Here is a 16,360-nt window from a genome sequence, read left to right as displayed (position 1 = left end):
GTTCTCTTCTTCTTCAAAGCTCTCTTCCGTCTTGGGGTTTTTCTTTTCTGAGTGCGCTTTGAAGAACTCCTCCTTTTTTTGTAGGGGGCTGGTGGTCCTCTTTGTCTCGAAGCACGGCGCTTCCTTTTAACACTCGCATGAGACCTGTACACTAAACCAGCACCTTCTTTCAGCCGTTTTTCATGCGTTCGGCTTCCGTCGATGTAACAGACCCCACAACGTCCTGGGCAATGTTTGGAGCCGCCGCTTTAACATGCGGTTTTGCAATTTCATAGCCTCTTCTCAAGAAGGGCATAGCTCTTCTAAACAGACTGCGGAAGATTTCTCCTAGACCGGCCCCGTACATAACCGGTGACCCTTGAAAGTACGGAGGGCCTCCATATCTGGCCTGGTTTCGGTAATAGTCCCTGTACATAGAAGGGTCCCCGTATGTTTTCACAACCACCATGATGCCTGCTTAATAGCCTCTGTCGCATCTCTGCCTTAAATGAAGCTTAACAATATCTTTCCCGTATTTAAAGGATACCGGGATGGATTGATCATCGAAGATCATAATTGAAATAGTGTCAAAATGTTTTTTAGAGACTACGACATAGTCGGGTTTGTTGAATTGAATATTGACCATCGTATTATTTTCGCCCTGTACATGGACCCACCTTAACAGTGGCGAGTAACTATCGCCGATCCATTGGGCCTCTACAATATCGCTATACACATAGAGCGTGCAGAATCCCCCATTAATATCAGGGCACGTGTGATCCAGTTCGATCTGACTTTTCGCATTCTGTACTGTGCCTAAAACTCTTCTTAATTTACCGGAGCAGTAAACGTCGTGGTGCGATTAGGGGCTTTAAGAATCATCTTTCTTCTGACGTTATCTAGCGACAGATGAGTATTCGTATATGCTTCGATGCTGCCTGTGGATTTGTTGATGACGTCGACAACACTTGAAACGGTTGGGTAGTAGCCGTATGGGATGCTCTTGTGCATGCTCAAAGGGTCCTGCTCACGCTTTCTGTAAAACTTTGCCTCGCTCTGTGCAAATGTATTCCAGGTTCTAGGGTATTGGATTTCGGTTAGGGCTACCTCCCAATCCCCTTTAGAAATCTGGTTGTCTGGGAACATCCCCTTAGAAGCGTTGGACTGCAGGGTGATATAAAAGGGTGTTGTCTCCATCTTATCAGCAGCTTTTAGATGGTCCTCAGCTCACACACCCTTCAGGGAACTGGCCAACACCCAATTGTTACATTTCTCCGGCCAGGCCCTCCATTTGACATATGCCTGGCTATTAGCACCTCTACCTTTCCTTTTCAGAATCTTTTTAACCCTATACACCCTGTGAGGATCGTCAGGTATCCTTTGTAACTCTTCCTTGTAAAAGACCCCCGACACCGCTTCCTCATCGTAGTCCTTTAACCTGTAAATATACAGCCCTTCTTTAAGCTCCACACTTTCAACTATAAATATTTTGTGGCTAAAATTCTGTTGGTAGCCCTTCGTAAAGACCCCTTTCAATTTTGAAATGCTTACATGATCACCTTTTTAAAAAATAGGCTTCTTCACCTTTGTAGCAAAATTATGCCCGTACACCGTTCTCCAAACAGCTAAAGAATTACTAGGCGTTACCTCTACGGGCGCTGTTTTGATGGTCCTGTGATAACCGGCATTATATACATCTAAAAAAGCCTGTAGAACATCAACGTATCTGTAGGTGTTGTGGGCCGTAAAATACCTCCACATCTTACACTTTAATTTTCTGTTAAACCGCTCTACAACCGCTGCGTTTACCTCTGTGTGTGTTACAAATGTTGAACCCAGTGGTGCTTTAATAATTTCTGAAATGTCTTGTTTAAGAATTCTTTTCTGGCGTCTGTTTGTAGTTTTTGAGGAATTCGCCCCTTCTCGAAGATGGCTTTAAAAGCGGCCGTAACGCTAGCCCCACTTTTATCGCATAGCGCTTCTGTGTAGGCGTACTTGGACAAGACGTCTATGTCTCTGTTATGCTTTGCTATATCTTGAAGGATGAGGATATCCGCCTGCCATTGATAATCTATTTGCGCATTAACGATTGTAGGGCGCCTCTTAAATCGTCTTCTGGCAGGTTTATGGAGTAAATACGCCTCCTCTCCTGATAACCAGGTCTTCACCAGGTCTCTGCTTACAGGTTCGTTTTCATCTACAGCTCTTCTATACAGAGCTTTGGCGCTTCCCAAGCTGCCAACTTCTCTTGTATCATAATAAAGTTTGCTTAACCTGGCCCCCGGCATGTAATCATCCGTTACACCCCAGGCAATGAATGACGTTTGTTTTGCATAAGGACCTTTCATTAAAAGTAAAGAAATGTTTAACAAAACATAAACAGAATGTACTTTACATTTTCACAGTAAGCGTCGTAAGGACGGATTAACACATAGACACCTTGCGGTGTAACATTCGACTACTTTGTTCTAAACACACGCTATCATGTAACGTTAAATAAGACCTTATTTAAAATAGTCTTCGGGAGGCCAAAGACCCTATTTTTCTATTTTGTTTATACAGATTACACATACGCCTCTCTACAAGTCTTTCTATCATCTTTCTATCAAAAGCCGTGCACAGCCCCAAAGTACATGTTAAGCTCGGGTCATGGGCGTATCGGATCTCATTGAGTGCCGCTGACAAGATCCTCACCATGTCAGGGTGGACATATTTCTTCTCAGTGTACAGCCCGTACACCACCCTTATCAGTTTATACACCTTGTACGGGTCTAACAAACTACAAATATATCGTATTGTTCTTGTTCTGTATGATTCGCACAAACATTTGTGCGCCGCCTGCTGAGGATCGTTCATTTGATGTCCGTGACAAAGGCTGTAATAGTCACGCTTGACACAGTTTAGTACCACCGCCGCAGCGAAACTCTTAACACACTGCCTGGCATTGTAGGACAATCCTGGATCTTCCTTTACACACGCGCCGTTCTTAGAGCCGCATACACACTTGTCGCACACATCACTGTTTTGACATGTGGAACTTTCAGCCTGTTTTGACCACCACAGACAATTGAAAATTACATTGCTCGCATTTACAGGCCGCCACTCTGCCGCAGGCCTTTTTGGGGCTGCTCTCTAGGGTTCAAAAGAAGAGAGATTGTTAGTCCGTTAGTTAAAGAAATAAAATACATAATTATGTAACTGCCTGCGCATAACATTTTTCACTAATGTCCACATTTTCACCGCCCTCTGCGGCGGCTCTGACATCTTGAGAGCCGCTAATGTCCTGCGATGCCCCATCATCTTCGACGCTTCTACCCGGCTGTTGAACAACAACCTTCTCAGGAGCCGTATCTTCCTGAAGGCCCATGTCTTCATAGACGGGTGTGTTAGGAGGTGCTACAGCTTCTTCACCATAGCGCAATATGAAGTAGGTGCATCCAGCTGGGGTTGCTCTCTAGGGGTCAAAAAGAAAAAAGATTGACATGTCATTAGTTTAGTTGAAGAAATAAAATACATCATTATGTAACTGCCTACGCATAACATTTTTACTAACCTCTACATTTTCACCTTCCTCTGCGACGGCTCTGAAATCTTGAGTCGCTAATGTCCTGCGATGCCCCAGCATCTTCGACGCTTGTACCCGGCTGTTGTATCCTCCTGAAGACTCGTGTCTTCATCACCGGATGTGTGAGGTGGAACTATGGATTCTTCATCTTCCTCCATGTCCACGAAACTGAGGCCAGCATACACTCCGCCACTACATGAGCCCTCACTTTCGCGGCTGTCGACCTTAAGCGGGGACATCCGGCATACGCAATCCTTGAGACTGAGTTCTTCCACACGCCGACAAAGGTTATTGCCAAAACAGTAACGTCGCAACCCATATCCTTAGGTGCTTCTTGTTGAGCATTCTCGTCCATTACCAGGGGTGTTAAGCTGCGGTAATATCTATTGATAGTGGGCTGGGAGCCACCCAACACGGGCCTCTTCACGAACGGATTGTATCTCTTCATTTTGCTATGGGCACCTTTTCGTATTCAGGCGTCTGCTTGCTGTACAAGGCTCTTAAGGAGGCCTTATATGTACCCTAAACAGCCTCTAACAGGGGGAGGGCACACCTCTACACCACAACAAGGGCATATAGCCTTCATAGGGCTCTAGTTCGCTGCTGTCTCCAAAAACAGCCCTGCCCTATGGCAGACATCCCCTTGGGTCAAATGGGCACCTACATCCATCATGAGGGCGTGGCACCTGTCACATTTAAGAACACAGGAACGGGGCGTGGCACCTGTTATGGAAAATATTTATATTAACGCCGCTCGAGCGATCGTTACAGTAAAGAGCAGCAACAGACGGAATAGGTCACGTCACCCTCCCTTGTAACGATCGCTCGAGAGCGGCGTTAATATAAATATTTTCCATTGTGTCTCCAACTGGCTGGTGGAGCCCTTACGTGATTATATTCGGTTCTCAGTGTAACGATCGCTTGAGCGCGGCATTTGCATAAATTGCAGCTCGTCTCCAACCGGCTGGTGGAGTCCGCCGGAGATACAATTTGTTCCCCAGACCACAACCACCAGGTGTAGGTCTACTATCCACTACTGGATTTTCCCACTCACCCAACAGGACCTCACGGCCTGTTCATAGCTGTGGCTGTCTTCGTTTGTCCATCCACACTCCTTGTCCTGATGAAGACCCGCTTGTGACGCAGAATTAGTTGCGCTCTGACATAGAGTCGAAACGTCGACGTTGTAACCAGAATAGTCCATGCAGCTTCCCTGACTTAATCATAAAAATTATACAGGGGACGTAAATTCATGCTCAAAACAATGGACAGTTCAACATAACCCCTCTTTATGTTATCCATTTCATGCAATATATGTACAGCACTTTGTTCACCTATCACCACAAGTCACTTTTCTTGCACTTCAATCACCTTATTGTTGTGTATTGTATTATTTTATTGACAGCCTTTTACAATAATAAGTATTCATACAATACCATTTTCAGTTTTTGACTATAAATCGCTGGTCTGTGTGGTGTGTTCCAAGTATAACGACTAGGTGCTTAAGAAATATTGTTGTACCTGTGTATCACTTGTCTCTAATATCGGTTATTACTAAAGTGAACAGTCATTGTATTTTATACTGTGTACAAAAGAAATGGTCTTTTTCCCGACAGAACCACTCCTCCTATATCACACATACCCAGGTTCTGAGGGACATAGGGTTACCCCATTACTACTAATGGTGTATTCAGAGGGGGCAGTATGTTGTCACTTAGGAATGTAAAGCTGTTGTTCTTGCCAGTGGCTGAGTCTATCTATATATTATTTCTACCAAAAATATTACTTAATTTTCCCAGCTCCAAACGAATGTCCCTAACTTTGCCCACCCCATGTCCTTTTTAATTGGGTACACTTGCAGGGAAATCTTTTAGACCTACACCCCTATAATATAATTGATTAACCCCCAACCCTGCACTCAAGTGGAAGCTGGTCGCAACCACCGCTGGTGGTGACCCTCACGCATAAAGTGTTTCACGGAGACGGTTTGCAACAAGTTGTAAATCAATAGCCTCACCCACGTTCATCCATGAAAGCCACAGAGCCCCAAAACCTACACCAGGAGCAACGAGGCTCAAATGTGGCCGCGAGTGGCGGAGAGTCCTTGCAGAAAGGTAAGGTTTGATGAACGACACGTGAAGGCGGGTCCAGGTCACCTCTTTCCTTCACACGGGGCCGCGACCATCGTCAGCACCAGCCGTGAAGAGTTTGTGTGTCAAGAGGAGTCTGCTTTCGAGTCACCCAGCGGTCAGTGGGGTGTCTCCCAGGAGTGGAGCCGGGCCAGCTGCAGAATCAGGGACCCAGGACAGCAGATCCCTCTCTCGTCCCTGTGCCAAGCAGCAGAGGGCGCTGGTGTACACAATATTCATACTTAACACATATTTCTCAGGTAACAATAACACACTCGTGCTGTCCTTCTCAAGGTAGCCATGCCCAGGCTGTCTCCACCAACACATTTGTTTACGCCCTCATCCCCGCTCAGTTTTCCACCATTCTACCAAACTGTGATGAGACAGCAAACACCTGGAACATCTGCAGAGCTTCGACTGGGACACAGAGCCACAGACCCCAGATGGCCATTACCGGCAGCTGGTGGGACCAAGGGAGGTGGAGTGAAAAAGGCCATTGTTGGCTGAGACTACATGACCTCTGTTTATTGAAGCAGTGGCGAGAGGTGACCGGAGCGTCTAGACTCGCTTGGAGGAGGCTCCAGTAGGCTTGTGGCTTCTGGTTACTGAGGCTTGTGTGTTCTCCAAGGGCAGTATTACACATTATCACAGTTTGTGCCCGGCGCACCTTGCAGGGTGCAAACAGTGATCATGCGCCCCATTATGGTGTATGCTCTGCCCCCAGGGCAGCTGCGAACTCGTGCTGCCCTGGGGGCAGCGCATTCATGTGAAAACGGAAAGCAGCTGCTCCATGTTTTCAAAGTGCAGGCGGCGAACCGCCCGCCCTTTCAAAGGGGTTTAGAGAGCCCCTTGCAGGCGGGTGCAGTCAGTGACTGCAAGAGGATGTGTGGGGGGTCCATGGGGCCCCCTGCAGAGGGCTGCTGTCAGGAGGTGCACTCACAGTGCACCACCTTTTAAATGGCGCACTCTGAGTGCACCTCCGGAGGGATTCATGGACTCTGCACCCGCATCTGTAATATGAAGGAATTCCCTCATTTGATGAGGGCACGCCCCTTTGCAAATGGGGGAAACTTCTCTGTTGATAGTGCTGGCACAATGTGCAAGCGCTATCAGTATTATAGAAGGGAACTCACAAGCGTCTGTGGCCCCTTCTATAATACCAAAGTGCCCTGGGGGCGAGCAAAACGGGTGCAAGTGCCCATAGCACCCCCGGGGCACCATCTGTCATACGGCCCCTGTCCGGTTGTGTTCCTACTCCTGTATATGGACTCTGTGCGTGTGGTCGCACTACACTCTTTCATCCTTTACGCACACACTTACCAGCAGCCACCTGATGAAGGACGTCACCTGCAGCCCCAGGCTCGTCATATTCTCCACTGCGCTGTTGTACTGAGCCGTGGACCCAGACACCCAGTCCACCACCACCACGTTCACGTCCGTCGCTCGAAGCAGAGCTTCGGTCAAGTCATCGATCCAAGAGGGCTTTGTGCCCAGGACCCTGGGAAGGAACCGGAAACAGGACATCACAACTCCTTCAAAACCTTTTATGTTATTGAATCAGTGCCTGTCCCACCTTTAACTGTACTAAAGCTGATAATGTATTGTATTGTAATTGCATTTATAGAGCGCTTACTACCCCTGACGAGGCGTCAAAGTGCTTTTTTGGCAATTAGCACGCTACTCCGGAACCCATAAAGGACTAGTGTTGAATTGGTAGAGTGAAATATGAATGGAATTTGAGTGGTGGATATTAGTCAGTTATTTGGATTGTGAAGGATGGCGGAGGGATAGAAGACGGGAAAAGGTTTGCATTTATATAGCACTTGATACCCCTGATGGGGCGTTGAAACACTTTTTTTGGCGAGTAGCACGCTACTGCGGAACCCATAAAGGATTAGTGGTGAATTAGTCTAGTAAATATAAAATTTGAGACGTGGACATGTTAGTCTTATTTCGATTGTAGACGATAGTCGAGAGATAGAAGAGAGAAGGATCTAGATTTTTTTTTTTTGAGGTCATAGCAGGAGGAGGAGACTTGGGATGAGTAAAAAGAAACGTGGTGGGAACCAGACGCAAACATTCCACCCCAGGGTTGCCCACTGGCAACAAATCGAGCAGGGAGATTATCCCAGAGCGTGTGCATGCCCCATCTACACCTCCAGCGGTCTATCCTGAAGTTACGAGGGGCACCCCAGATGACAGTCTTTTGGCTTCTTTCAAAGACTTTGAAAGGGAGATTATTTCAGCCCTAAATGGGTTTGACCCTCGGATCTCTGCACTCGAGCAAACTGTTGGTTCTTTGAAGGGATCAGTGGATTCCCTATATTCGTATAAGTAGCCGTTACTCCGATCCCCAGCATACCATTCCAAACGCAGGTCCGAGTACTCCACCCCGCGACGCTATTGCCAGCAGAAATGGGGGAGCAACATCTCAGGCTCAAGCACAGGCCCAGGTCTCATCGGCAGCTTTATCACAACCGCCTTTGCGAAACTACACTCCCATCCTACCCGGTGCTCCGAGGGTCGCGGAGGCTAAGTCTGGGTGGCAAGCACTTGGCACGGCGACCCAGCAGGGACGCCTGAGCAGCTCAGATTTGTCTGCTGCTGCCACATCTCAACACTCACAGCTGACATACTGCCCCTCCAATACCACCATCCAGGTGCCCTCGGCAGCATACCCCTATGCCATTGTACGGGGGGAAGTGCCCCCTTTGTGGAGGGCGGCAGAGGAAAACTTCAATCAACTTAAAAATAAGACTGTTCACTGGCTGCATCCAGGGCTAATGCTTCATATCCCCCCACGCAGATGCTGACAGAGAAAGTGTTGTGTGAATCCGAGTATTGAGGCACGTTGTGTCCATTTTGGAAGCCCCTGAATATGGAGGAAGGAACAGTTTCCAAAGACCGATGAAGTGTATTGCCTACAGTCCTGTGGCTGGAGATACAGGGCTCGATTCACAGAACTAACTTAAGACAAAATCCTAAACTTACTACCAATTTGGTATTCACAGAAGGCACTTACTCATTTCGGTATTCACAGAAGGAACTTACTCATTTCGGTATTCACAGAAGTTAGGAGTCCTAACTTTAGAACTCCTAAATGCCTTCTGTGAATACCGAAAGTCCTAAAGTTAGGATTTTTCTAGGTTTAGGAGTAGTAAAATTAGGACTTCCATGCACAGAGGCACCTTTTTCCTCACTCTGACAGGCGCTACATAGCGCCAACTTATACATACCATATGTGATGCAGTGTGTAACTGAGCCACTGGAAATACTGACCCACTGGTGATACTGAACCACCAATGGTACTGAGTCACTGGTGATACTGAACCACTAATGGAACTGAGTTTCTCGGGATACTGAACCACTAATGGGGTACTGAGTCATTGGTGATACTGAACCCCTAATAGTACTAATCCACTGGGGATACTGAACCACTAATGGTACTGAGCCACTGGGCATACTGAACCGATCACAATGAATCGTGCCTATTGATACTCCTTGACCTATCTTCCGCTTTCGACACGGTTAAACACGACAATCTACTGGCACTTCTTGAACGAAGGATGGGCCTAACCGGTCCAGTGTTACAATGGTTCACCTCCTTCCTAAGCAACAGAACCCAAAGAATCAAGATGAAGCAATCACTCTCTCAACCATCCATGTTCACCCTAGGAGTTCCACAGGGACCAGCACTATCACCAATCCTTTTTAATCTACTCATGGAACCCCTTGCTAATGCGCTGAACTCCGCAAACATTCTATATCACCTATACGCGGACGACACTCAACTATATAGGATTGAAAATCTCACCAGATGACTTCATCTCCCTCAACGCCATTCTTCATAATACCCAAAGTTGGCTCAATGGCAACCACCTGATGCTCAACGCCAAGAAAACTGAATTCCTCCTCATCTCCCCTCCCGATCACACACCCAAGATAGACTTATGGCTGAAGCATCTAACTTCCTTTGATTGCGTCCCACACATCATTGACTCCGCAAAATCCCTGGGAGTCACCCTGGACAAACATTTAAATATGCAGGCACAAGTCTAGAATGCCACCAAGGGAGCCAATTATCAGTTGAGTATCCTAAGGAAACTTAAACCCTTCCTCCCACAGGATGATCTAAAAATGGCGGTACAAGCACTAGTTCTACCAACACTGGACTATGGAAGCACCACGCTCTGCGGTCTTCCAAAATACAAGCTAGCACCGATCAGGGCATCGCTTAACGCTGCGGCCAGGCTGGTCTCCGGAACAAAAAGAAATAACCACATCACAACGGCCCTGAAGGCTCTGAACTGGCTACCCTACGAATCGAGAATACAACTAAAGATCGCCTGCATGACACAAAACGCCCTAAATAGCAACACCCCCAGCAATCTAGCACAAAAGCTAGAGCGGTCGGGAGGTTGCAGACGTACGCGACGCGCAAGCTCACTACTACTAAAACCTCAATCCTTCCCCAAAAAGAGAACTGGGTGCAGAGCTTTCTCAGGTATCGCACCGAGGATCTGGAACACCCTCCCCCCAGATGTACGCAGAATCTCCTCCTTTGAAGCCTTCAAAAAAGAAGCGAAAATGATTCTAATGAACAAATTAACATCCTAAAACTTTAACTCTCTGATGTCTTTTGCCACGGATTGTATCCAAACACCAATGTCTACCTCTTTTGTATTGTATGCGATTTCCGATTGTATGTAAAAAGTGTGTGATAACAGTGTACTGTAAAGCGCTCTGATACCCCTGTGGGTCATATTTGCACTACATAAAACTTTATAAAAAAATTAAATAAAAAAAACTGGTAATACTGAACCACTAAAGTACTGAGCCACTGGGGATACTGAGCCACTAATGGTACTGAGTCACTGGTGATACTGAACCAATAATGGTACTGAGCAACTGGTGATTCTGAACCACTAATGGTACTAAGCCACTAGTGATAGTGAACCAAGAACGGTACTGAGCCACTGGTGATACTATATCACTAATAGTACTGAGGCACTGGTGATACTGAACCGCTAATGGTACTAAGCCGCTGGTGATACTGAACCACTAATGGTACTAAGCCACTAGTGATAGTGAACCAGGAACGGTACTGAGCCACTGGTGATACTGAACCACTAATGGTACTGAGCGACTGGGGATACTGAACCACTAATGGTACTGAGCCAATGGTGATAATAAACTACTGATGGTACTGAGCCACTGGTGATACTGATCCACTAATAGTACTGAGTCACTGGGGATACTGAACCACTAATGGTAATAAGCAACTGGTGATACTGAACCACTAATGGTACTGAGCCACTGGTGATACTAAACCACTAATAGTACTGAGTCACTGGGGATACTGAACCACTAATGGTAATAAGCAACTGGTGATACTGAACCACTAATGGTACTAAGCCACTGGTGATAGTGAACCAGGAACGGTACTGAGCCACTGGCGATACTAAACCACTAATAGTACTGAGTCACTGGGGATACTGAACCACTAATGGTAATAAGCAACTGGTGATACTGAACCACTAATGGTACTGAGCCACTGGCGATACTAAACCACTAATAGTACTGAGCCACTGGTGATACTAAACCACTAATAGTACTGAGTCACTGGTGATACTATATCACTAATAGTACTGAGGCACTGGTGATACTGAACCGCTAATGGTACTAAGCCGCTGGTGATACTGAACCACTAATGGTACTGAGCGACTGGGGATACTGAACCACTAATGGTACTGAGCCAATGGTGATAATAAACTACTGATGGTACTGAGCCACTGGTGATACTAAACCACTAATGGTAATAAGCAACTGGTGATACTGAACCACTAATGGTACTGAGCCACTGGTGACACTAAACCACTAATAGTACTGAGTCACTGGGGATACTGAACCACTAATGGTAATAAGCAACTGGTGATACTGAACCACTAATGGTACTAAGCCACTGGTGATAGTGAACCAGGAACGGTACTGAGCCACTGGCGATACTAAACCACTAATAGTACTGAGTCACTGGTGATACTGAACCACTAATGGTACTGAGCCACTGGTGATACTGAACCACTAATGGTACTGAGCCACTGGTGATACTGAACCACTAATGGTACTGAGTCACTGGGGATACTGAACCACTAATGGTAATAAGCAACTGGTGATACTGAACCACTAATGGTACTGAGCCACTGGTGATACTGAACCACTAATGGTACTGAGCCACTGGTGATAATGAACCACTAAGGGTACTGAGCCACTGGTGATACTGAACCACTAATGATACTGAGCCACTGGTGATACTGATCCACTAATGGTACCGAGCCTCTGGTGATACTGAACCACTAATGATACTGATCCACTGGTGATACTGAACCACTAATGGTACTGCGCCACTGGTGATACTGAACCACTAATGGTACTGAGCCACTGGTGATACTAAACCACTAATGGTACTGAGCCACTGGTGATACTGAACCACTAATGGTACGGAGTCACTGGTGATACTGAACCACTAATGATACTGAGTCACTGGTGATACTAAACCACTAATGGTACTGAGCCACTGGTGATACTGAACCGCCAATGGTGGACAATGGAGGGACAACACTAGAACGGCCACTGGGAACTTTCCAAAAGTACTGCCCTGGAATGTTAATGGTTTGGGCAATAGAATTAAAAGAGGTACGGTCATGCAGTACATTAAAATGCATGCCCCAGATGTTGTCCTGATGCAGGAGACCCACCTGACGGGTAGTACCTCTAAAGCATTAGACAGATATGGGGGCACAATGCTTGCTAACTCAGGGTCTACTTCCGATTCCAGAGGTGTAGGCATTGTACTGAAAAGTCAACTCCATTTATCCCTCCACGAGTGTGTCTGGATAAGCAAGGGTGATACGTTGCACAGACGGGGCAACGGAAGGTGCTCACGTTAAACTTCTGTTCAGTCTATAGTCTTCCTTTGCTACATGCATCCACCCTCCCATATATAAACTCCTTACTGCTGCAGCTGCCCCAGGCCTCCTTCTTCAGGGGGGCATTTAAATATGGTGGTCAATGAAGAATGGGATGTGGAAACTCAAAGACACCTGGACCAATGGCGGGTTTCCTGTAGGCGCTAGGACTGGCTGACTTCTGGCAAATATACAAACCCTTTTTGAAACAATAGATATTTCCCTCGGGCGCCCATATTCATTTTTCCTGCTTTGATTATTTCCTAATTCAACATTTGCCATTAGTCTGCTTCGCTGGAACTCGACCTTTGATGAGAGGAATTTCAGACCACCTGCAGGTGTGGGTGGAATTACAGGTAAAACGGGCGAGCCGGGTAGAGAATGACCCATCAACCTCTGGTACCTGAAAAACAAGGCAACATTGTGGAAGCTTAAGACCACAGAGGACCAATATTTCAAAGAGCGTAGTGGACAGTAAAGTAGCGGTCACGCTATGGGAAGCATACAAGACAGAGGTGGGGGGGCAGGCGATATTGTGGATTGTGAAGAAGAAGAAGAACTAGAGATCTCAAATGAAGGAGTTAGATCCGAGATCCTCGGCATGGAAAGACATCTGATCTCACACAGCGGTGAAGACCCCACCCGTAGACTCGGGTTGAAACAGCAGGAATATGGAGACCTCCCTGAAAACTGTGCCCGCTCCACTCTTATATCCTCTCAGCACAGACTGTATGAAGTGGGAAATAAGTCAGGGAAATTAGCAGCCTGGTTGGAGGGAAGAGGCCAGAACAGAAACTGGATCCTAGAGACTAAGAACACGGAAGGGAGGTTGGTCAAGGGAAACGCCGACGTTGCAGAGACATTTGCTCGCTACTATTCGAGGTCATTCGCGTTCTCAATCATGAAACCCCCCTGAGGAAATACAAGACTTCCTTGGGGATGTGCAGCTCCCTAATCTTTCACTGGAAGATGGGCTAGCCTTCGAGGCAGAGACTGGAGCAGCAATTCGAGAACTGCAATCGGGCACAGCAATGGGACCGAGCAGTACACTCATCGAGGTATATAAATGTACGCCCGCTAATTTGTCCAAGCATGTACTTCACTTGCTGACCAAGCCCAAAAAACAATGCGGGATCAAAAATAGCCACTATAGTAGGTATATAGAAAAAGGGAAAGCAACTGTCTCATGTAGGCCCATTTCACAGTTAAATGCGGAGGCCAAGATCCTAGCCAAAATCTTAGCGACCAGGTTAAAGCCAGTAAACAAGCACTGGTCGGCCCAGATCAGTCTGGCTTTGTGCCCGTGTCTGACTGAGCACGTACAGGAGCAAGCCCTGGTGACGCCGCTGATGCCACAATGGCGTTTGACATTCCCGAGCAATCATATGCGTTTGGGGCCCTGTCCAAGGTGGGCTTCGGCCCCCAATATAGGCAATGGATAGAAATTCTTTACCAGCAACCAATGCGTAAAGCGAAGATTAATGGTGCAAAATCCAATATATTTATATTTTTTTGACAAACATTGTATGATTTTTTTAACGGAGGTGGTTCGATTACACGTAATACAAGCATAGTGTACATCCTTAAGCTTTATAACACTGCATGGTGATATTGTGGTCATTATCAATGTGTGAGTGGGACTGACATACTTGTGAAGTCCATGGCTGTATTACCCCTTCCCCTTACTCTCTCACCCAGCCCCTCCCTTACCTGTTGACTTCCTCTGCTTTTGGTGGACCATGGGGTGTCCGGGCAGGGTTCCGGGTGTATGCCTCTAGTCTCCACCCATCCCTTCCAAATCTTATAAAGTTTTTTGGGGAGACCTCTCGCTTTGTATATTGGCGTTCCATACCCAGGGAGAAATCCATACCTTTAACCCAGACCTCAGCTGAAGTAGCGGCCACCTCCTTCCAAGCCCTAGCTATATCTCTCTTGGCTACTATTAGGCCCAGCCATAAGAGTGCCCTCTGGGAGTGTGTGCCCCGTAGCTCATCCGTCACATGAAGTAGCAGCAGTCTGGCGTCCCTCGATATTCTCAAACCCAACACTCTCTCCAGAGTCTCCAAAACCTCTTCCCAACAGGGACATAGAACAGAGCAGTGCCAAAACGTATGTGATAAGTTCCCCGGGATACTCCCGCACCTCAGGTACCCTCCATCCACTATCAATCCCATGCCCAGAGCTTGGCCCTGGTATAATATATCGCCCGCACCTCATGCATTGTGTCAGAGCTTGGCTCTGGTATAATATACCCGTTGGAATAGTTTAAGCAGTATGTGTCTAAACTGTGAAGCTATAACTGTCTCTCTAAGAGCCTCTTGTGTCTCCTAAAATCCAATATATTTGAACTTGGAAGAGGAACCAGACAGGGCTGCCAGACGTCACCCATGATGTTCACCCTGACCCTGGAACCCCAGGCTGCTTGGATCCAGCAAGATCCATTTATCAGAGGTCTTAGATGGGACGAGGCTTGGGAGGAACATATATCCGAATACGCAGATGACATACTGCTTTACTTTGCGGCTCGAATCACAGAAAGGAGGGCCAGAGGAGATTGAAAGACCAGCAGGAATTGACTTCCCGATAGTTACACACAACAAAACACCTGGGTCTAAACTAGAAAGAAACAAGTTGTTTGAAATAACCTAGTTGGAGTGGAATATTCCTTTCAAAAGACGATTTCCCTCACCTCCCATAGGTGGAAGCTTCTTCATCGGGAACCTCCTCGCACCGCGATGCCTTGCAGGCGTGGCTTTAGTGCTAGTGGTGCCTGCTGCAACAATTTCTTTTGGCGCCCCTTCATGACCTCTTCCTCAGATTCCCTCCTACCACCCGGCAAAAGTGCCCCCCATCTCTCCATAGTCCCTCTCTCACATACATTTCATTTGTTTTAAAGCGCTGGCAAAGGCTGGCTTTACAAATCCACCCAGCTATCCACATAAAATACAGATCTGTTCTTTGCAGCAAGCATATTAACCCTCTGCGCTACTTCATGGCACGTCAAACCTGCCACTAGACAACACTCTGATCTGTCACTCAGCAGGAACATAAATCTCAAGAGTTATCTTGACATTTTTATTGCTGCCTGAAAGCTGAATGCACAAGGAACACTGCAGCAGTTGCTTTTAAACCATAGGTTATAGCTAAACACAGTGCCCCCCCCCTGAGGTCAGTGCCCCCCCTGAGGTCAGTGCTCCAGGTCAGCGTCCAGTGCAGCTGCATCAGTCGCACTGCCCTAAAGCCGGCCCTGGTGCCTAGTCACGGTGTGGGCTATGACCCCCTCCCTGAGAAGGAGCAGCACAGCGGATGTTTTGAGAGGTATATTAAATACCCTTGTTAATGAGCTTGGGGGAAGTGAGGTCAGCAGAGTGTGCGTGAAAACAAATGTGATAGTTAAAACAGGCTACAGGGTACAAGAATACCTTTATTGATGCGTCCCTGGGTCAGGATTAAAATATGCAACACACTGCCGGATATATTACACCTGCCGGGGGGTGTCATCAAAGCAGGTCAACACGTTTCTGCCTATAGCCCTCAGAAGAGGCGTGGCATTCATCAGGATCTATGTTAGAGGCGGCTCTGCTCTAAATAGTGCTCAAAACAATATATACACATATAAGTTGAAATAATACAAAACCGCCGAGTGGTCCTAAATGAATCTAGGGGGGATCCACTGGTGGTCACCCGCGACTGTCAGACGTGGTGCCTCAACTCGGACCCTG

The 16,360-nt window shown here is 47.0% G+C and overlaps 1 protein-coding gene across 1 annotated transcript in view; it reads right to left on the bottom strand.

The window, feature by feature from the left end:
- Positions 1 to 16,360, bottom strand: part of PLA1A (phospholipase A1 member A) — a 307,295-nt gene that overhangs the window by 183,455 nt on the left and 107,480 nt on the right. The window contains exon 3 of the mRNA XM_085620724.1: positions 6,994 to 7,171. Within this exon, the coding sequence (XP_085476850.1) occupies positions 6,994 to 7,171 (178 nt within the window). The remainder of the gene's footprint in view (positions 1 to 6,993; positions 7,172 to 16,360) is intronic.

Source organism: Triturus cristatus, chromosome 8 (genome assembly GCF_964204655.1).
Source record: "Triturus cristatus chromosome 8, aTriCri1.1, whole genome shotgun sequence".
NCBI lineage: Eukaryota > Metazoa > Chordata > Amphibia > Caudata > Salamandridae > Triturus > Triturus cristatus.
This window is presented reverse-complemented; position numbering and strand designations above follow the sequence as displayed.